At 49.9% G+C, this 22,363-nt stretch overlaps 1 protein-coding gene across 4 annotated transcripts in view; it reads right to left on the bottom strand.

Moving 5' to 3' along the window:
* Positions 1–2,556: 2,556 nt before the first annotated feature.
* Positions 2,557–22,363, bottom strand: part of ECPAS (Ecm29 proteasome adaptor and scaffold) — a 119,306-nt gene continuing 99,499 nt past the window's right edge. For all 4 annotated transcript variants that reach the window (XM_060199017.1, XM_060199016.1, XM_060199018.1 and 1 more), the window contains 14 exons: positions 22,211–22,276; positions 20,207–20,296; positions 18,960–19,026; positions 18,005–18,096; positions 17,844–17,910; positions 17,120–17,311; positions 16,398–16,606; positions 15,440–15,483; positions 15,160–15,352; positions 10,746–10,878; positions 8,102–8,207; positions 7,670–7,758; positions 4,321–4,392; positions 2,557–2,832 (listed from right to left, as the gene is read on the bottom strand). In XM_060199017.1, the coding sequence (XP_060055000.1) occupies positions 2,693–2,832; positions 4,321–4,392; positions 7,670–7,758; positions 8,102–8,207; positions 10,746–10,878; positions 15,160–15,352; positions 15,440–15,483; positions 16,398–16,606; positions 17,120–17,311; positions 17,844–17,910; positions 18,005–18,096; positions 18,960–19,026; positions 20,207–20,296; positions 22,211–22,276 (1,560 nt within the window). In that variant the 3' untranslated portion in view covers positions 2,557–2,692. The remainder of the gene's footprint in view (positions 2,833–4,320; positions 4,393–7,669; positions 7,759–8,101; positions 8,208–10,745; positions 10,879–15,159; positions 15,353–15,439; positions 15,484–16,397; positions 16,607–17,119; positions 17,312–17,843; positions 17,911–18,004; positions 18,097–18,959; positions 19,027–20,206; positions 20,297–22,210; positions 22,277–22,363) is intronic.

The raw sequence follows: 22,363 nt of genomic DNA, 5'->3' as shown, positions 1-22,363 counted from the left end.
TATGGTAGCAGTCTGTTTCATTGTGGGAGTAAAGTGTGTTACAGGCAGACACACCAGAATTGTAAACTGGACACAAACTAATTAAAAAAGCTGCTTTTTATAACCCCAAAGACAGTCTTAAGGTGATTCACCATTTTGATTTCCAAGCCAAAATCTCCTACTCACATGTCAGGACTGTGAAGATATATGTAGTGTGTGTGTTCCAGCAGGAAGGAACTCAGCATTCAGACTTTCTAAAGCAATTGCTTTTATGACAAGTAGCACCGAATATTTCTAGGGGAAAAATCATTTAAAAATCTGTTCCAGCAGCTTTGGAATATATTGGCCAAAGAGATAGTGTGCATGAGTCCTCCTGCCATTCTCGCCAGTCATCAACCCCTTAGTGAGACGCGTGCAAGCTGCAGAGACCATATGTTGCTCCTTGTGCAAAGACTTGGCTGGTCTAGGTGAAGGCATTCTCCATACAAACTAGAAATGTGCTCAGATTGCTCAATGAATAAATTCAGTAACATTGATAACCGATCTTCAAGTATCTTAGCACTGCTCTCAGCACCACAGGGAATTCTCAATAATGAGAGCAAGGAGCTCGCAGACAGCAGCCACGAGGCCTTCACACTGCGCGTGGGCAGAGCACACGTCCCGACCTCTCTCTCCAAACACCTGCCCACGCTGCATCCTAGTCTAGTGCCCTGAGCACTAGACTGTGAGTATAGGCCAGAGGGCACTTCGCAGAGGAGGGACTAAAATACCAGGGCCGAGACCTCTACCTTTCTGAAAAACAGACAAAGTGGGTTATTTTCCTCCAAGCAAAGCTCAAGGTTTTTGACTGATTCACAATGTACTAAAGCATTAATATTTTTAAGGGTTCTCTCCAGCAAAGGAGATCTTTTGGCAACAAACACTTAGATTTTGGTTTGTCAACCTCTTTCCCAATCAGAAGCAACCTCCAAACACAGGATATCTGCAAGTTTATGTATCACCCATGGCAGTGTCTTTTAAATTGCTAGTAGCAGACCTTGAGTGATTCAGGAAGTGAATTTGGAGGGTCTCAGATACATCTAACAACGTACATCACACAAAGCGTATGGGTTATCGCACAAAACATGTCTCTCAGCTTAAAACACACACACACACACACACACACACACACACACACACTGAAAAGCCATTTTAACTATGGGTCACAGGTAAGCTTGAAATAAATATATTGGTCAACAAAGACTACTGGAAATAATAAACATCGTGTTTCCACCTGCTACTGACATCAGTAAGGGATCAGCATGGAATGGGAAACCAACTTGTGTTTCAAAAACGAGAGAGCTAGGGAGTGCGCAGTTCGCCAGATGCTTGGTTCTCCTCAACTCTACACTCTTACTAGAGCAGGGGCTTTGGGAGCAGAAGAAAAGGCAGGACCTCTGCATGCTTTTTCCCTTTACTTTTGAGAGGTATCATATTATTCCCAGATGGTTAATTAAAATGTTTTTCTTCAAGAACAGAAGAGAAAACACAAGGAGAACCTGAACTGGAATTGGCGTATTGCACCAAAGTAAAAGACTCTGGGGTGGGTGGGGGGCGAGAATACAGATCCAAGAAGGATGACAGAGGACCTAGTGGGGGTTGTGTTGCTATATGGAAAACTGGGAAATGTTATGCATGTACAAACTATTGTATTTACTGTCAAATGTAAAACATTAATTCCCCAACAAAGAAATTAAAAAAAAATTAAAAAATAAAATGTTTTTCTTTCTAGCCTGCAGTTATCCTGCTAATATAATAGTGAAAGGGGGTGGGGGTAGAGGCAGACAGACTCAGCTCCAGCTTGTGCTGCACGTGACTGACGAGGCCTCAGACTTGGCGTCTGTGCGCGCGGTGCCGCACGCCCTCTGCAGGCAATGAGCAGAAAACAGCTTCCTTTCACAGCTCCAGAGTGGAAATGGCCTAGAACAAAGGCGTGCTGGAGTCTGCTTTTGATATGCAGACACAGAGGCAGAGCCCTTGTGTCCTGATCTGTCTGAGTTAAACTGGGAGACCATGCTCCCCCCTCAACCTTAAAGATTCTCAGCTCTCAGTTTCTAGACATCAGCGTTCTGAACAAATGCCAAGGCCAGGCTCCGCCCCTGCACTTCAAGTGTCCAGTGGTGTCTGGTTGTGGCGCACATTCGCTGCTTTCCACACTGCCCTTCAGGGATCTTTCAGGCAGCCCAGACCTCATGGGACGGCAGCAGGCTGCAAGAGAACATTAGCCAGCAGTCGTCAAGCACCAGCCAGCCATGGCTCAGGCCTCCGAAAGGAAATTGTCCTCAAGGAGGCTAAACCAGGGGACTTTAGGTCCCTTTCTGGAGTAACTATTTGATTTGGATATATTTCTAATAGTCTTGTCCATCACGGTCTCCAACTTGACCGGTCTAAAGATTCCACTAGTAACAGTTTCAGTTCTTTTGAAAACTGTTCTTGTCAATTTCCTCTGCAATGAACTCTCATTCACAGCACCATGAAGCTCACCCCGCCCATGTATAATAGAACATGAAGTGAAATGAAGCTATTAAGGAACAGAAGTTAAGGCATTTTTTTATTTCAGCCAAGGAATGATGCATGCTACAGATTAATCTTGGCTCTCCCCCACTTGTCTTCTCAAAGAACGCCGCCATCTACCCAGTGAACATGGCACTTGTTTTTATTCTCCTGTCCTAGTCTACTCCAAATTTTCAAGCGTTTTCTTCAGTGACGATGCTTTCTCCTGCAATTCTGGCCGGCTGTCTGTCTCCATAGTTGCTAAAGATTCAATCAGGAGAACTCTGCAGTCAGATGTCAGACTGTCCCACTGTTTAGATTCTGAATGGGAAGGAGAAAAGAAAAAGGTGGTGGTGGTGGTGGTGGTGTTAAGGATGCATCCTTAATCCTTGAAGGGCACACAAGCAAAACCAAAACCAGTCTTCCCACTTTTCTCCCCTGTAGTCTCCCCTCCCCGAAATATACAAAGCCATGACCACAGGTTGAATTATTCAACATCAAAATCATTATTGACAGTGACCTGAGAACCAGTCAGTGAGCTTCATTCCTTCCCTCAGCAATGAGGAAGTTTCAAGGTACATGATAGATAAGTCTTGTTTCAACAGCAAGACTCTGAAAATATACTTAGTAAAAATATTTTAAAATAAATTCTATAATTGCAAAGTCAATTTAAGCAGCTGATAACTTATTATTCCTTTCCCTAAGGAAAGCATCAGAGAAAAATGTGCATGTTCAAAATTTTAAAAACCCAGGTTTACCAGAGCTAAGATTTTATGAGGTTCAACCACTCCTGAGAGATGTGGCTTCAAGACAGTTACTCTGGACACATTTCATACAAGGGAGTTACTGTTCATCCATGCCTGGCAAGCAGAAAGAATTTGGTAATACCAAAGAATGTATACCTCTCTGACTGACTCCAACAAAAAAAAGTAAGATGGGTGGGGGAGAGGGCATAATGGTTCTGCGAAAGGCTTTCATGCCTGAGGCTCCAAGATCCCAGGTTCAGCCCCTAGCACCACCGTCAGCCAGAAGTGAGCAGTGCTTTGGTGTCTCTCTCTGTGTTTATTTCTCTGTATCTCTCTCATTAAAGCAAATAAAATATGTTTTTAAAAACAAAGAAGATGTGTAGTGCTATTAAATCCATAAGGCTTGTAATATGAAGTCCTAAGATGAAGTGACTGGTTTGCACAGCAAAAATAATCAGAGGAACAGAAGTAGCAATGGCAAAAATACAAGCTTTAAGGAAACTTGCTCCATCTGCCCCATTCTGAGCCCACACGACTAACAGAAAAGGAATCTTCCTTTTGAAACCAGTAGCAGACACACGCTGGAGAGCAAACTCGCAGCTTTGCCACCGGTGCAACAGTCCATCGAGAGCAATCTGCTTGTAGACTAGGTTAGAACAAGAAATAGGAAATGGAAGGTAAAAGGCTCAAGCAGCTGCTGAGGAGTGATGGACAGACACTGATCCGTCTGGAAGCCGTTCGACTCCACCGTGTCTCCATGTACAGTGAGCTCCACATGGTAGCCGCCAGTCCCATGCTACCAAATCCAGAGGAAGTCAAGACTCCCTGGAACCAAAAGCCTGTGAGATGCCTTCATAGGACATTCAAACATGTGAGCGGACTAGATTCAACACCCCACACAGTTCACAGGCTGTAGCCCGTGTACTCTGCTTGCTTGGCCATATGTCCTTTGCAGAGTATGTGCTTATTAAAAACAAAAACAGGAAATGAGACGAGTTCCTGAAGCCACTGTCATATAGTGTCCTAACTTTCGGTCTCCCCTTAAGAACTATCAAAAACTTACCTTCAAGTTTTTTAAGGATTAATTCTATCACAGATAAAGCTTCTGTCCTCACAGATGAGTAGGTTTTATTTTCTAAGAGGAAAATGATATGGTTTATGTTAAGTGTTTCATATCGTGAACAAACACCACAAATACTATTTCTGAGAGATGTTCAAAAATTATTATTTTTAAGTAAAGTTCCAAATAACCATAGCTGGCTAAGTACACAAGAATATGAAAGGCAAGTATTTTACAAACAGGAACCTGGGTACTATTCCTAACACTCAGCCACCATCACAGGATACTAAGAGCTGGGTTTTGATTTTATTACTACTTTCCTTTTGGTATAGGAAGGGCCTCTTGCTTGCATAAGTTCACCACTTCCCAAGAGAGAGGGATCTACCACCAAAGTTTTCTCACAACACCCCACGTAGCACCAAGACTCGATCCCGACCATGTCTGTGGCAGTGCGTGCACCTTACCCACCGAGCTATCTCCCCAAGCCCCAAAAGGAAGCTTCATGTTTACATGACTCTTCATTTTACCAAAGAAGATCAAACAGGATGTGGTCTAGACCCAGCCAAGTGTCTCAGCTGTCGGTCCTTTATCTACAGCTGATCTCCCTCCAGGGGTTGCAACTGAAACCTATTTCACTGCATCTATTAGCGTCCAGTTCTCTGCAAAACTGTCCCAAAGAATCCACAGCACAACTGAGTTTGAGGCAGGAGAGGTAACACCACGGGGGAGACAGCATAATGGTTATGCAAACAGACTCTCATGCCTGAGGCTCCTAAGTCCCAGGTTGAATCCCCCACACCACCATAAGCCAGAGCTGAGCAGCGCTCTGGTGTTTCTCTCTCTCTCTGTGTGTCTCTCTCTGCATCTCTCTCAAAAATAAAATTAAAAAAAAAAAAAAGAACGGTAACACCTAACAAACAGAAGCGCTTCAATGACGGACAGCATCTGTCAGTGAGACCAGGGCCCAGAGAAATGGCTCACGGAGCAGAGCACTGGCCTGCACCGCACACAGCCCAGCGGCTGCCCGGAGACGCGGCATGCAGTTGTGTCTCTCCCACTCTAAAAATGAAAAGGAAGGCAGATCAGCGAAACTGCCTGTGTAACGACGGGGGTGGGGGGAGAAGAGCATAGGGGGCCAGGCGGTGACGCACCTGGCTAAGTGCTCACACACTACAGCGCACAAGGACCCGGCTTCAAGCCCCTGGTCCCCATCTGCAGGGGGGAAGCTTCACGAGCGGTGAAGCAGGGCTGCAGGCGTCTCTCTCTCTCCCTCTCTATCTCCCCTTCCTCTCAATTTCTGTCTCTATCCAATAATAAATACATAAATAAAAAGATAAAAAAATAAGAGTAAATAGAAGTTGGCTTTCACTGGCCAAATCGGGGATGATCTGCACACCACAAATGAGAACGTCATTAAGGATAAAGTGACGAGTTTATGGGTGTCATGAATCAACATTAACGGCAGAGGTGGAGGAAGAAGAGAAAACTGTTTACTATGACTAGAAGCCAGCTGCCAGAGCAGGAAGAGTGCAGGCCAGACAGACAAACACTTCTGTCTCAAGTGGCTGGGGGAGCTGGCAGAGCGCGGCCCCTCAGGAGAAGACGTCTGAGGAGGAGCCGTGCCCCTGCAGGCCTCACGGCGGCTTCTCCGGCCCTGCTGTTTGGCGCTAGTCCCCAAGGCAAGCTGGCGAGTTGTCTGCGGGCCTCGGGTGTGTGCCAGGGCGGGAAGTGAGGAGGCTGCAAGGCAGAGGAGGTGAGCAGTGCCGCTGGGCACTCAGGAGAGATTCTGCCCAAGGGCACAGGGCCACGGTGGCTCCTGCAGTGAGAGCCAGCCACTGACAGGGTGTCTCAACTGGGAATTCACGACACCGAAGTCGCGACACGGCGCCAGGAAGCTTCAGACTGACATTAAAGGAGGAGGAGAGGATGGGGGCACTTTCCTTCAAACCTGCCAACTGTCACAACTGTCACCCATAAGAACGAGAATAGGTTCAGGAGTCAGGCGGTAGCACAGCGGGTTAAGCGCACGTGGCGCAAAGCACAAGGACCGGCGTGAGGATCCCGGTTCAAGCCCCTGGCTCCCTGCAGGGGGGTCACTTCACAGGCGGTGAAGCAGGTCTGCAAGTGTCTGTCTTTCTCTCCCCCTCCTCTCTCCATTTCTCTCTGTCCTATCTAACAACGACGACATCAATAACAACAACAATAAAAAGACAACAAGGGCAACAAAAGGGGAAATAAATAAATTTAAAAAAAGAAAAAAGTGCTCTAGGTTAAAAGAAATTATAAACTCGTGGCAACTCAAGTCAACAAACAATCCTAATTTGGGTCAATGAGGACAGAGAGAAGAAATTCCATGAAGAGCACAGCTGAGTCAACTAAGAACCGGCTCCAGGGGCTGGGGAGTGACTCGGGTTCGAGCCCTGCTCCCTCCTGTAGGCTGTGAGGGAGGCCGACTTTTTTTATTCTTTTTGATTTCAGATTTAAAAGTAAAAGAAGAGGGGCCGTGAGAGCAGCAGACTTGCCCCAGGCCACTGGGTCCTCACGTGGTGCCAGGCTTCACATCTGGGCAGCACATGCGGCATGCGCCCTACCGAGTGGGCACAGACAGCCCCCAAAGAACGGTGCCCTTGGCTCCCTCTTTTCTCTCCCAAAAAGCAAAACCAGAAAGACCTGTCTCTGCAGCTTTTGTATCTAAGTGCTTAAAACCCGTATTGTGGACCAGTGACACAGCTCCCATGGATCGTGTGCTGCTTTGCCATGTGACGGACACAGGCTCAAGCCCGCCCCACGGCACTGATAGAAACCTCAGCGCTACCTGTCCCCTGTCCGTCTCCCTCCCCACCCCACAGCACTGATGGAAACCTCAGCGCTACCTGTCCCCTGTCCGTCTCCCTCCCGCCCCACGGCACTGATGGAAACCTCAGCGCTACCTGTCCCCTGCCCGTCTCCCTCCCCACCCCACAGCACTGATGGAAACCTCAGCGCTACCTATCCCCTGTCCGTCTCCCTCCCGCCCCACGGCACTGATAGAAACCTCAGCGCTACCTGTCTCCCTGCCCATCTCCCTCCCGCCCCACGGCACTGATAGAAACCTCAGCGTTACCTATCCCCTGTCCGTCTCCCTCCCGCCCCACAGCACTGATGGAAACCTCAGTGCTACATGTCCCCTGCCCGTCTCCCTCCCCACCCCACAGCACTGATGGAAACCTCAGTGCTACCTGTCCCCTGCCCGTCTCCCCCCCCCCCCCCCCCGCCCCCACCCCCTGTACCTTAGGTTACGGTTTGAGAGTCTCCTGCGTATGCCCATGAACAGACCCTCACCTCTACAGATGGAGCGCTTCACCGCACTCACCTAAAGAGTATGTGATTGATTTACAAGTTTCGAGGAGGATTTCCGACAAGGCCTCAGGATCTGCGAACTCTTCTTCCAAAAGCATCAAACTGTAAGTCAGAAAACACGACACACATGCTAACTGTTACAAACAGTCCAAAACGCTTTTGGCGCTAACAGTTTCTCTGCAGGTATCACTTCATGCTGTTACTTAGCCACGTTAAGTACAACGTGAATAAGAATTCCATTTCTTTTATCTGCAATGTTAAAGGTGGGGGGTCAAAATAAATGAGCGAGGTGGGGAGACAGCATCATGATTCTGCAAACCCTCTCCTGCCTGAGGCTCTGAGGTCTCAGGTTCAATCCCCAGCACCACCACCAGCCAGAGCTGAGCAGGACTCTGGTAAAAAATAAAATAATACTAATGAACCCCCAGACACTGGAGCCAGTTACCCTTGGAAGTAGGCGTTCACGGACTGCAGGACGCCCAGCTGCACTTTCCAGGTGCTGAGCTTCAGCCGCTCACACATGAGCCTGCACAGCTCCTGGCCGTGGCACCCTGCGGGAGAGGACAGAGACGGACAGACGGGCAGATGTTCCCCCCACAACTGTCGTCTAGCTGGGCTTCATCCCCTCACAGACTTCCTGGATCAACACCTGCCCCAACCTGTCCCACAAAGCCGCTCCCAGAGTCACTCTGGAGCCTGGTGCCGCACGTGCCCCCCCCCGCCCGTCCCCGCCACAGGGAGCAGCCTGAATGGGGGTCTAGGACACAGACTCTCGGCTCCGGGGCTCCCGTCCAGACACTAGTCTCTGCGCGGCAGAAACCAAGAGTGGGCAGGCCTTTATCCCAAACCCACTTTTCCAACTACACTCGTCACTAGGATCATGTATCACTGTCGCGCTGAGTGTGGAGTCCAGCGAAGGCGTGAAGAGGAGTCGAGGCGAGCACCAGAGGCTCTGCACTTGCGCTGGGCACCGAGAGTCTGCAGCTCTCTCACCGGAAAGCGCAGATGACACGTGGCAAGGAACGCAGTGGGAGCCCGAGTGGGAGAGCTAAGTGCCCAGCGGCCTTAACAACTGGCAAATAGACGTGCATTTGCGACGGGTGTTTATTTTGAAGGTTTTTTTGTTTTTATGAGGGACAGATAAAAGTACCACTTGTCCCTGGCATGTGCTGATGCTGGGGGTGGAGCCTGGGTCTCTGCGACCTCAGGTAGGCAGGTACTGTGCTCTGACGCTGAGCTGTCTCCAGCTACTCAACATCTCTGGACCTTTTTTGCCTCCAGGACTGTCGCTGGGGCCTGGTGCCAGCACTATGAATCCACCACTCCCAGCAGCCTTTTTTTTTCTCTTTTATTGGATAGGACAGAAAGAAATTGAGAGAGGACAGGGAGACAGAGAAAGACAGAAAGATAAAGACACCAGCAGACCTGCTTCACCAGTTATGATGCACCCGCCCTACAGGTGGGGACCAAGGGCTCAAACCCAGGTCCCTGAGCTTGGTAACTTGTGCACATGACCAGCACGCAGCCCTCTCTGAACATTCATGTGATCCTAATCTTACCTGATCCTTCAGCTTTCCCTACTAATCACTAGTCAAGTGTATCCGTGTTACAGCCAATAGCATACTGACAAGTAAGAATACTTGTGAATTTGTATCTTTTGAAAACGCCTTTTTTCTTTTGCTTGTTCAGAGACTGAGTGAAGCCATAGAACCAAAGTTTCCGTCAGTGCAGGGAGGACGGGGCTAGAACCGGGTGTGCACACGGCAAAGCAACACTATACAGCCCGCTGTTCACAGGGGCCACGGCAAAGCAACCCTATACAGCCCGCTGTTTACAGGGGCCACGGCAAAGCAACCCTATACAGCCCAGCTGTTTACAGGGGCCACGGCAAAGCAACCCTATACAGCCCAGCTGTTTACAGGGGCCACGGCAAAGCAACCCTATACAGCCCGCTGTTCACAGGGGCCACGGCAAAGCAACCCTATACAGCCCGCTGTTCACAGGGGCCACGGCAAAGCAACCCTATACAGCCCGCTGTTCACAGGGGCCACGGCAAAGCAACCCTATACAGCCCGCTGTTCACAGGGGCCCGTTTTCCTTTTCTCAAACGCAAGCCCAGAGGTGGAATTCTGAGTCTCATGAATGAGAAGTCCTTCCATGCACAGTAAAATGCACTGACAGTCAAAGACAACCTAGGTCTGACTGCAGACACATTAACATTCTTTTTTTAAAAAAATTATTATCTTTACTCATTTGATAGAGACAGTCAGAAGTCAAAAGGAAGGTGGAGACAGAGGGAGAGAGACACCTGCAGCCCTGCTTCACCACTCGCAAAGCTTTCCCCCTGCAGGTGGGGACTGGGGGCTTGAACCCGGCTCTTGCACACTGTACCGTGCGTGCTAACCAGGTGCGCCACCACCCAGCCCCATATTAATATCCTAAATAATCAGCAACACTTAGTAAAATGTGGGTGACAGCATAATAGCTACACAAGGACTTGCATGCCTGAGGCTCCCAAGTCCCAGGTTCAATTCCCTGCACTACCATAAGCCAGAGATGAAATATATTCTGATAAAAAAAAACACACTAACTTGATACCACATTCCAAACTATCTAGATGTTGTTTAAGTGTCTGATGGGAGGCTGCTGGGCTCTACAGAAGGAAAACGTCAGCAGAGCATCAACCAAGTTTAAGTTTGTCAAAGGAGCCCAACTCACTGCAAACCAACTCAACACCAGCTGCCCCCCAGTGGTGTCCTAAGAGGAGGAATGGAGACACCGGTCAGTGCCCATTCATTAGTCAGAGAGGCATTTCAAGGGAAGAGAAACCACCAGCTCCCTGGCCTCAGGCTTCCAGCCTCCAGAATTGTGAGCAGATCATTTTCTGCCATTTCTGTGGCCTGGCCTGTGGCAGTGTGTTATGGCAGCCCTGACAAAGTCACACGATGGCTGAGGGAACTCACGGCTGACCTAGGCGTGATAATCCCGTCAGGCACAATCTGCCAGGGCCTGTGAGCTGTCCCGCAGCCCCTGGCCTACTCAGGGAGCCCTGGTCACAGGACTTCTTCAATGGAGGTGCTGGTGCTTACGCTGGGTATCTGCGTTTCGGGGCCAGGCTTTGCCCAGGCCCTCAAATGCGCCCAGGAGAGACTCCATCTGCAGCTCCCTTTCCTTCTCATCCTCATCTTCATTTCTGGTTGCTCGGACACTTTCCGGTGAGTTCTAGGACATGTCAAAGAAACAGGAGACGGCGTTTCATTTCTTTCTCTCCAAGTTGCCGGTAAATCACCCTCTTAACACTGAGGGCACCAGAGTAGATGTTAGTCAAGAATCACGTGATGGAGTCTATGCGATTTACAGTTTATAACCAAAGCACCGCAGCTGCTAGTCAATCTGGGCAAGCCATTAAAGGAGTCTGCTAAGTCAAGGTTTAAAAATACTGCGCATGTGGTACTTAAAGCACAACAGAAAGAGATTTACACTAGAGTTTAAAATAGAAAATTAGGGGCAAGGATCGCTCACTCAGCAGAGTGCACGCTTTGACGTGTGCAAGGCCCTGGGTTCAAGACCTGACGGCGTCTCACATGACATGGGAGCAACATTGCAGCAAGAGAAACTGCGTGGTGGTGAGGTGGGGCTGTAGTGTCCATTCCTCCCTCTTCTCTCCCCACGTCAAACAGAAAGACCCAAGGTCTCTTGGCACTGGTGGTACCCCACCCATAGGAGATCTCAGCAATGCATCTTAGAAAGAAAAAGAACCGCACACATGGTGCAGAGCACAAGGACCAGAGTAAGGATCCCAGTTCGAGCCCCTGGCTCCCCACCTGCAGGGCAGTCGCTTCATGGGCGGTGAAGCAGGTCTGCAGGTGTCTGTCTTTCTCTCCCCCTCTCTGTCTTCCCCTCCTCTCTCCATTTCTCTCTGTCCTATCCAACAACGAATGACATCAACAACCACAATAAGGCTACAACAATAAGGGTAACAAAAGGGGAAAAAAATGGCCTCCAGGAGCAGTGGATTCATGGTGCAGGCAGTGAGCCCCAGCAATAACCCTGGAGGCAAAAGAGAGAGAGAGAACCAAAGAACCAAGAGAGAGAACTGGAGACGAGGCAGGGCTGCACCCAGGCCCCGCAGCTCACTCTATTTGTCACCGCCACAGGGAGATGGCTGGGGCTCGGTGCAAACCCACCACTCCTGGCAGCCATTTTTATCTTTTTGACTTCTATTTTCATTAGATAGGACAGAGAAAAACAGAGGGGGTGGAAGTGGAGAGGGAGAGAGAAAAATGACACCTGCAGCCCTGCTCTGGATCTCGTGCAGTGTCCCCCCTGCAGCAGGGAACCAGGGCTAAAAGCCAGGCCCTGTGCCCTGGGACGATGCACCAACTGCAGGCTGCAGGCACGAGAGCCACAGACCAGCCCCCAGCTCTCGCTTTTAAGATAAGGAAGCAGAGGTTAAGAGGATACTTTTCCAGGTAGGAGGTGACGTGAATCGTTTAAAATGCAAATTCCCCCAAATACACACTCTCTGTATGTATACGTAATAGAATTTAAACCATCAGTTTTTCTTTTCCTGAAAGAAAACACCTTCAAATTAGTAGGAGTAAGAACTGAGAACGCTGCTTAAAACATCTGTGTCACACACACAGGTAAATGATACCCACACTAATAGATTATTGAAAGAGACAGAGAGGAACTAGGAAGAAGGGGGAGACAGAGAAGGACAGACGGACAGCTGCAGCCCTGCTTCACCACTTGTGAAGCCTTCCCTACAGGTGGGGCCCTGGAGGCCGGGGACTAACCGGGTCCTTGCGCACTGTGATCTGTGCGCTTAGCCAGGTGCGCCACCACCTGGCCCTTAAATGATATCCTTCTTTAAGCTAGAACTCAGCCTTCAAAAATAAATACTTTCCTTTTCAAACAAGCAGAGAGCCTCATTACCGGGCAGAGGCAGCCAGCAGCAACTTCTTCAGCTTCGCTCTGTGATAGTGGTGAGTGTGTGTGTGAGCCTGTGTGAATATGTCTGTGTAAGTATGTGTGTGAATATGTCTGTGTGAGTGTGTGTGTGAATATGTCTGTGTGAGTGTGTGTGTGAGCCTGCGTGTGAATATGTCTGTGTGTGTGAGCCTGCGTGTGAATATGTCTGTGTGAGTGTGTGTGTGAGCCTGTGTGAATATGTCTGTGTGAGTGTGTGTGAGCGTGTGTGTGAATATGTCTGTGTGAGTGTGTGTGAGCCTGTGTGTGAATATGTCTGTGTGTGTGAGCCTGCGTGTGAATATGTCTGTGTGTGTGTGAGGGTGTGTGTGAATATGTCTGTGTGAGTGTGTGTGTGAGCCTGTGTGTGAATATGTCTGTTTGAGTGTGTGTGAGCGTGTGTGTGAATATGTCTGTGTGAGTGTGTGTGTGAGCCTGTGTGTGAATATGTCTGTGTGAGTGTGTGTGAGCCTGTGTGTGAATATGTCTGTGTGAGTGTGTGTGAGCCTGTGTGTGAATATGTCTGTGTGAGTGTGTGTGAGCCTGTGTGTGAATATGTCTGTGTGAGTGTGTGTGTGAGCCTGTGTGAATATGTCTATGTGAGTGTGTGTGTGAGCCTGTGTGAATATGTCTGTGTGAGTGTGTGTGTGAGCCTGCATGTGAATATGTCTATGTGAGTGTGTGTGAGCCTGTGTGTGAATATGTCTGTGTGAGTGTGTGTGAGCCTGTGTGTGAATATGTCTGTGTGAGTGTGTGTGTGAGCCTGTGTGTGAATATGTCTGTGTGAGTGTGTGTGAGCGTGTGTGTGAATATGTCTGTGTGAGTGTGTGTGTGAGCCTGTGTGTGAATATGTCTGTGTGAGTGTGTGTGAGCCTGTGTGTGAATATGTCTGTGTGAGTGTGTGTGTGAGCCTGTGTGTGAATATGTCTCTGTGAGTGTGTGAGCCTGTGTGTGAATATGTGTGAGTGTGTGTGTGAGCCTGTGTGTGAATAAGTCTGTGTGAGTGTGTGTGAGCCTGTGTGTGAATATGTCTGTGTGAGTGTGTGTGTGAGCCTGCGTGTGAATATGTCTGTGTGAGTGTGTGTGTGTGAGCCTGTGTGAATGTCTGTGTAAGTGTGTATGTGTGTGTGAGCATGTGTGAATGTGTGTGTGAGTGTGTGAATACGTGTGTGAGCGTGTGAATACGTGTGTTAAGTGTATGAGTGTGTGTGTGAATATGTGAGTGTGTATGTGTGAATATGTCTGTGTGTGAATGTGTGTGAGCATGTGTGAATATGTCTGTGTTGAGTGTGTGTGTGTGAATATGTGAGTGTGAGAGTGTGTGAGTATGTGTGGGGCGTGTGTGAATGTGTGTGTGAACGTGTGTGAATATGTCTGTATGTGTGAATATGTCTGTGTGAGTATGTGTATGTGTGTGAATGTGTATGAGCATGTCTGAGTGTGTGTGTGTGAGTGAATGTGTGTGGCCGTGTGTATGTGATAGTGTGTGCATGAATGTGTGAGAGTATATGAGTGTGAATTGTGTGTTTGTATGAGTCTATGTGTGAGACAATGTGTGTGTTTGTGTGTGAGAGTGTATGTGACTGTATGTGTGTGTATGAGTGTGTTTATGTGTGTGTGTGTGAATATGTCTGTGTGTATAAGTGTGTGTGTGAATATGTCTAAGTGTGTGTGTGAATGTGTATGAGTGTATGTGTGTGAATGTGTGAGCGTGTGTAAATGTGTGTGAGCATGTCTGTGAGTGTATGTGTGTGACCGTGTGTGTGCGCGCGCATGAGATAATGTGTGCGTGAATGTGTGTGAGCAGGTGTGTGAATGTGTAAGAGTATGTGAGTGTGAATTGTGTGTATGTGTGTGCGTGAGACAATGTGTGCATGAGACAATGTGTGCGTGAGAGAGAGCACGTGTGTGTGTGTGTGTGTGTGTGTATGTGTGTGTGAGTGTGTGTGTGCGGTGGTGGGGTGGGGGGTCCCGCATGTGTTAACTACAAAACTGGTTGTCACCTGGCCCCACCTGCAGGGGAAGTTCCAGGAGTGGCGGGCAGGGCTGCAGGTGTCTCTGTCTACCTCCCTCCTTGTCACTGCTCTGTCTCCTTTGCAGTCGGAGGTGTCATGTGCAGTGTCAGCTAGTGGAACAGGAGTGAAAGCCCCACGGGCACCTTCGGGGGTCTTTCTCTCAGAGACAAGGGACACCCCCGCTTCTTTCCTACCTCACCTGCTTTGCCGTCTCCTGCCTAGGACGCAGACACTGCGGCCCAGGAGGCCTGAGGCCACATCCTACAGCGGCAGAGCCAGGAGCTGAGGGATCCAGAACCCCTGGGTTCCGCAGGAGGCAGGCTTTCTGTGCTGCTCTTTCCTGTTAATGCAGTTAGACCCCCAAGACACAAGGAAACCCTCATGTGAAGTTAAAAACTAACGCGACAGTCATCAGACCGAGGCCTGATGGATACAGATCCAAGAGCTACAAGGTCCAAGGTCTCGTCCTTGTTCCTGCGTAGTCGCCATGCTGCCCGCCCACCCAGCCAGCCATTACCTTCTTGATCAGGGGGATGACGATGTCGGAGAACTCCTGGAACCTGTCTTCTTTGGTGGCTTTCAAGACGTCCGCTGTGCAGCGGATGGCTACGATCTTGTACCTGAGATTCTCTCGGCAACACTCCTTCAGAAGAGCTTGCAGAACCTCGCTGGTGCTGGGCTGACTGGGCACAGGCTTCTCCAGCTCCACACTGCGGGTCCACACAGAAGCATCAGAACAGCTGAGTAAAGGCTCTGGGGAGCGGCTAGGACACAGGCTTCACTGACAGCACACTCACCTGCAAGCTGTCACCACGCAGGCAATGGCTTTCAGTAGCTCTTCCTGGTGGGGAGAGACAGGGAAGCTGGTGAGCACACAGGCCCCTCACTCTCCACACTACCCCCGAGTGCTTCCGGGTGACTGGTCATGGCGGCGGCAAAAGCCAACCAGTCTGCAAAGACAACTCAATAGGCAGTGCGTGGCCCCGGCCCAGGACGTGTTCTACCAGCAGGAACAGCTCTGGCTCTGAGGGCCACTCTGGCTCTCAACAAGCAAGAAGTGGGCCCAGGAATGTGGAAGCCATGTATGTGCAGGGCCTCGGCTCCCAAAATGCACAGACAATAACTGGCCAGTCTTCCTTCCCTCTGATTCACTTTCCTGCTGTACGAGCATCAGCACACTTCATTCCAGATCACCCCTGTCTACATCTGCACTTCTAACAGGGATGGAGCTGACCTGGCCCCCGGGCACTCAGGAACTGAGTCCACAGTTTGGCCCAGTGACTGCCACCCCTCGCACAGGCTACGACCGAACCACAACATCAAGCAGTCAAGTGGCAGTCCGTCTTCCTCACTCAGTGTCCACTGTCAAGTGGCCCACACGTAAGCTCAGCTGAAGGCGCACAGACCCGAAAGAGGAGCCCCCTCAGTCGAGAGGCTGCTCAGCCGGCTACACGGTCACATGGACCTCACCCTCTCGGTCACGAGGTCGACAGTACAGAGGGATGTGGATGAAGACATGATCAGCAGGATCCCATCTCCAGCACTGGGTGCAGTATTCAAGAATACGTGAGCACTCCTAATGAGATGTCCCTCAGTCAAAGGCTGCCTCAGGCTTTGACTGGCTCCCGAAACTAATCCATCTGACCGAAGTTCCCTCAAAATGAGATGCCTGTGTTTACAAAGAAGGAGCCACACAACCCTGGTCCTTGGAGGAGGACTCGAGTCGCACTGGCCGTGAGAGAGAGGTGCCTTTACCTTTCCTGCCCACGTCCTTCCGGCCAGGCCTTGCAGGAGGGCTGAGAGGATCATGCCCAGGTACGGAGGAGCCAGCGAGCTGGTCTGCTTTGCAATGGATGCCATGGCGGCCGCTCCCTGGGCTTTCATCTTCCAGGACTGAGACTGCAGAGCCTTCTGGGTAATGGTGATCAGCTCTGGCATGTAGAGGCGAATGCCACCGGAAGAACCTAGATCAAGAAGAGAAAAATCAGACAGAAGCAACGCCATCTTTGTATTCGGAAACCTCAGTAACCACCAGTCTACAGCATGACTGACAGACACTGCATCACAGCGCTCTCAAGGGCAGGGAAGCGACCAGCACCGTGGCTGGCGTTACAGTGATGCACCGAGTGGGCCCAGAGGCATCCCCGAGCCATGCGCACGGATGTTTCCCACCAGTGTGTGTGCAGACAAACTGGGCAGGAACACGCCCCATAACGGCCTGAGGCAAACACCACTGTGGTTCTGCACTCATGGAAAACGAGCGGGCTTCGCTCCTCTGACGCCAACGACAACCATGGAGTCCAGAGCTCTGGGTGCTGAGCCTGAAAACTCGGCAGCTTGGCTTCAAACCACACGGGGGGGGGGGGGGGGGGAGGAAGGGGGGAAGAGAGAGAGAGGGAGGGAGATGCAGAAGCAGCTGGAGAAGCCGCAAAGAGCATGAGTGAAAAGTGGCAGCCGCGGCCGTAGTGTTTACCAACCAGGAACGTTCTCCTGCCACACTTCGGCCCACAGATTGCATTCCTCCTGGTCTGACTTCTCCTCGTCAGCCACTTCGTGCATGCCCAGGAACGCCAAGGGCAGGACTTCTCTGGCATGATTCTTCACCACGTCGGGGCTGTATCGTCCGATCGCATGCACGGTCAACACGCAGGACGTCTTGTAGACGGGTTCTGATGAAAAGCACAGCAAAACATCGACTCCCCGACCCCCTTGCTGTCTGTAGGGTGACTGAGCCGCACAGCCCAGACGACGGTCCGGCTTGCGCCACGGGGACACACGCACTCCTAGCAACGCAGCTGAGCCGGCAGAGGGCGGGAGTCAGGGAGGAGCCCGGCAGCAGACAGCGTGACGCGCAGGCCCTTGCCAGAGACCCCGGCTCAATCCCCAGCACCGCAGGAGAGCAAGACAAGCTAAGGGGAGCTCCACGGACAGGGGAGGGTGCTTTGGGCTCAGTGTCTCTGTCTCACTGAAAGAAAGAAAGAAAACTGCTCAGGCAGCAGTTCAGTGGCAGGATGCAAGCCTCATAGGCACGGGAAGCGTGGGTTCAATCCCCAGCAATGCATGAAAAATATAAAGGGTAGGAATTGATTGGAATGGTTGTATTAGACATTCACATCTACAATTATGAATTGTCTGTCATTTTTATACAAACGAATTATATTCTTAATTAATTAAAAATAAAGAAATAAACTTTAAAGGTACCTTCTTTCTCCATATACCAGCCGTGAAGTTTCTGCAGAAGTTTTTCAATGCTGCTATCCCGTGAGGTCTGTTAGAGGGAAAGAAAGAGAGAGAGAGAAGCCTAGTCACATCTTTGTGATCACCACAGTCCACTCGCTTGGCTGAGAGGACGCCGCGCTCACCCGCACGAGATGGGCCACGGCGAGGGCGCAGGCCTTCTGGATCGCGCTGTTTCGGTCTGTCAGGCCGCTGAGCAGAGCACTCAGGAGCTTGCCTGCAAGGAGGGAACCTGGTGACTGGCTGAGGAGGGACTCTGCCCTGCCCCAGGGTCAAGACAAGCTGCACCCTGGAACAAATATCTCGAATATTTACCTACGCTGTCTGTTGCTTTTTGCTTTCTTTAAAATGTAAGAGGAGTCTCTGTGTGCAGAACACTGAGCGTTAAGCCACCGGGCCTCCATCTAGGAGGTGAGCTAAGAGAGAAGGCGCTGACAGCAAGCCAGCCCCACAAACCGACCGGCAGAGACGCTCACCCCCCTCCTACTCCTCGCCAACAGACACAAAGCCATGGAGACTCCCCGGCATGACTGCCCCGCCCCTCTCACAAACAGAGATGAAGGGAAGAGAGAAGAGGCTGTCCTGTGCCCAACATGCCTGAGCGGTGACTGGTCTCTGTAAAGACCTTGTCACACAGGCCAGAAGACAGCTCGCAGCGCTGGCCGTGCAGGGTCCGAGCCCTGGCACCTCGTGAGAGTGCTGACGCGCCAGGACGGTCTGACACTGCGAGGCCTTTGCTTTCAGGGATGAAACAAGCAGAAGAGAAGCCGCCACACAGGCAGGGCCGCACTGGAGCACCACCAGGCCTGGAAGGTGGCCCCGTTTCACAGGCTGTGCCTCTTACTCTGAACAAGGCCCAGGTCTGAGCTCCATAGCACCAGGGGAAGCTTTACCGATGCTAGCACAGTTCTGGGGGGCCTCTGCTGTCTCTCACTCCTCTCTCATATATATGCTTTTATAAAGAAGAAGAATGAAAAGGTCAGCCTGGGAATGGAACCACCTGTGTGTGAGGCCCTCACAACTCAAAACAAATGAACAAACAAACAAAAAACGTACCACACCTGCATTTGACAAACTCACCCGAGTAAGGTGTGAGGTCCTGGGGACACTGAGTCGTTAACGACACAATCACACTGGCACAACCTCCCTAGAGGGTAAAAAGGTGAAAGCCTGAATGTCACAGCACAATGTCCTACCATACTCTGTTGAAGATAACAGCAGAATCTTTAACACCCCTTCATTCAATCTCCAGAGAAAGACTCTTGAAATGATGCGTACAAGACTGTCCTCAAGCCCTCCAGCTGGGGGACAGACACACTCATACGGAATGAGAAAGAAAACTGATATAGTTCTTCACGAGGGCAAGAAAAGCCATCTTTCCCACCCACTTCTGAACCCTGGAAGTTCCAGACTTTTATCCATGAGAATCATATATCCAGAGACTTCCATCACAGGGCCTTACATGTGGCCGGAAGAGCTAAAAATAAGTCAGATGTTCCTTGAGTGAGCAAATGCCACCACACGCAGTAACTCGGGTCACGGCCACACAGCAGGCCATTGATGCTGTAAGAGGACAGACGTACAAGACGCACACACAGAGGCTGAAGGAGACACTAGGACAATGACAGAACAGAGACAGGAAAAAAGGGAAAACTTCCTCTCTTTCTGCAAGTAATAAAGTATGCAAGTATTAGCAAGTGTCAATTTTGTCAGGAAGCAAAAAAGTGCACACACGGACACATATGGCTTGGCTGCCGAAAAAAGCAGGACCTAGTTCTTGAAAGATCTTAGAGAGCGAGACATTTTCCCACCCAAATGGCTGCCCACCCCTCTGTTAAAAAAAAAATGCTGATCACATTTAAAATAACCATCTGAAGACGAGATGAGCATTTCTATGACTAGGTAATAATGAACAGGGACCTGGGATGCATGTACCTCACAGCCAGGAACAGAAATGATCCCATCACTAAGAAAATACTTGCTGAACAAGCAGACTTCTGTCTTCTGAAGGGTAAACGTATCTCAAAATGGCATTCCTGCAAAACGGAGCTGGGAGATGGCTCCCCTGAAGGGCTCACACACCACCAAGATCTGAGCCCCTGGCCCCACCCAGAGCACCAGCAACCTGGAAGCTTCATGAACAGTAGAAGTAAAGCATGTTTCCCCTTCTCTGTCTCTCCTCCACCCATGAGATTAAAAGGGAAAAAGCTTCATAATGTAAAATGTTATTAGTTTCATGAAAAGAAGAGTTTCAGCCACAATGGTTGCTATTTTTTACGGCCTAAGCCAAATAAAATGCCAATTCCTTTTGTGAAGAGCACACTTACCTTAGTTCCAAGCCCCACACCACTTCTTATTAGTTCACATAATCTAGGGACTAGCTCGCCCAACACAGAGACATCAAGGTGCTGCAGGCACTTTGAAAACAGGAAAAAGAAATGAAAAATAACTTTAACAAAGGATGAAGTAATACCACATTTTCAATTAAAAACTGTCTGAATCAAGTATGTACTCACGAGATCTGAAGTTAAAATATGCTGGGGGGGCCGGGCAGTAGTGCAGCGGGTTAAGCGCACGTGGCACAAAGCACAAGGACCGGCGTAAGGATCCCGGTTCGAGCCCCTGGCTCCCCACCTGCAGGGGAGTCGCTTCACAGGCGGTGAAGCAGGTCTGCAGGTGTCTATCTCTCCCCCCCTCTCTCTGTCTTCCCCTCCTCTCTCCATTTCTCTCTGTCCTATCCAACAACAACGCCAGCAATAATAATAGCAACAACAACAAAAAAGCCTCCAGGAGCAGTGGATTCAAAGTGCAGGCACCCTGGAGGCAAAGAAAAAAAGTTAGTTTGACTTTGCTCTGACTTTGTGTGGAGACCAGTGTGTGCTACAAAGAAAAGAGTCTCTGCAATGACCCCACGCTAAGACAAAACCTAACAATGAGCAACACTGATTCACTAAAGGGGAGAGTGGCGGTCACCCAGGGCAAAGCAATCTCGCTGAGCCTACTTCCTCTCCGCAAATCTGTTTAATAAAAAAGACATAGATTGAAACTGAGCTTCGGGAGGTGTGGCTGTGGAGGAGGGGCCGTTCCAGGTTGAGCTCCTAGCAAACTAGGAAAAACAATGAAACAACACCTGGGAACTCAACAAAATAGAACCGGGATCTCTTCAGAAACTCACCAAGCCTCAGCCACCAAGTCGTAGACGCTGCCAGGACACCACCCTGCCCTCCCTGGGCAGACGCCCTCACCCATGTGTCCTGGAGTCTCCCCTCCCCAGAGCCCTGCCCCACTAGGGACTGACAGAGACAGGCTGGGGGTGTGGGTCCACCTGCCAACACCTGTTGGCCTGCTTCTAATTCTGCTTCTAAGACCCCTTCTGTTTCACTGGTTTAATCCCCCTGCTTAACACTGTCTTCTATTTACATAAACACTGTTAACTAAGAGCACGGCCCTGCCTGCAGGACATTGGTTTAATTCCACTGGTTCATGACGTCTTTTTGCTCCGCCCCGTCTCCTAGTACACCCTGATCTCCACCAGTCTCTTTTCGCTCCACCCTCTCTACGTCACATCCTGTTTCCACCCTACTTGGTGAGTATATATAAGGACAGGACTGTGATTAGAGTTTAGCTTAGATTGCGCTGCGATCCACATGAATAAAGAGATACTGCTTCCCAGCTCACCCTGGTCGTCTGTCTCCCGCCCGCGAAGCTAGCTAGACCAGCATAATGGCGCCTGAACAGGGACTGGCAAACACCCATGCTTCTCCAGTGGAGAAGCAGTTACAGAAGCCAGACCTTCCACCTTCTGCATCCCCATAAAGACCCTGGGTCCATGCTCCCAGAGGGATAAATGTTAAGAGAAGATGACCAGAGGGCTCTGAACTCTAAGTCCATGAGGACCCGGAGAGAGAAGAGGACAAAAAGAAAAGAAAAAAGGATCTACTTGGGAAAGCTGATAAATTAGACAACTATTCTCTTGGCATTAATAAAGGTATATTTATCTACAAATAATAATAATGAAACTGAATGAACTTCAGTGGGTCAAAGAATTTACTAAGACAAAATGTAGGATCACATAGCCGCTTGACTCATCATTAATCCTTTAAACCTCTACTTTGGGCAGGGGAGACAACTTAATGGTTCTACAGAAAGACTCTCATGCCCGAGGCTCTAAAGTCTCAGGTTCAATCCCCTGCACCATCAGAAGCCAACCTGTGCACTGTGCTAGGAGGGAAGAAAAGCAGATACAAAGAAAGCAGGCCTCTACACTCGGATCAGTTTAGCCGGAGACTTTAAGTAAGCAAGCAGACGTTGCATCCCGTGTAGGAACTGACCGTGTTGATGGTCTCCATCATAGGGGAAGACTTGGCAGCACTCAACCGGGCACTGTCCATCGCAGCCTGGGGGAGACAAAGGAAGACACTTGAACCTTCACTAGTCAAGGAACCACCCGCTCTCATGAAAGGACCTGACTTCCTGTCTTTAGA

The sequence above is a fragment of the Erinaceus europaeus genome, chromosome 10 (genome assembly GCF_950295315.1).
Source record: "Erinaceus europaeus chromosome 10, mEriEur2.1, whole genome shotgun sequence".
Lineage (NCBI taxonomy): Eukaryota > Metazoa > Chordata > Mammalia > Eulipotyphla > Erinaceidae > Erinaceus > Erinaceus europaeus.
The sequence above is the reverse complement of the archived record's forward strand: the minus strand, read 5'-3'. Positions and strand labels throughout refer to the sequence as shown.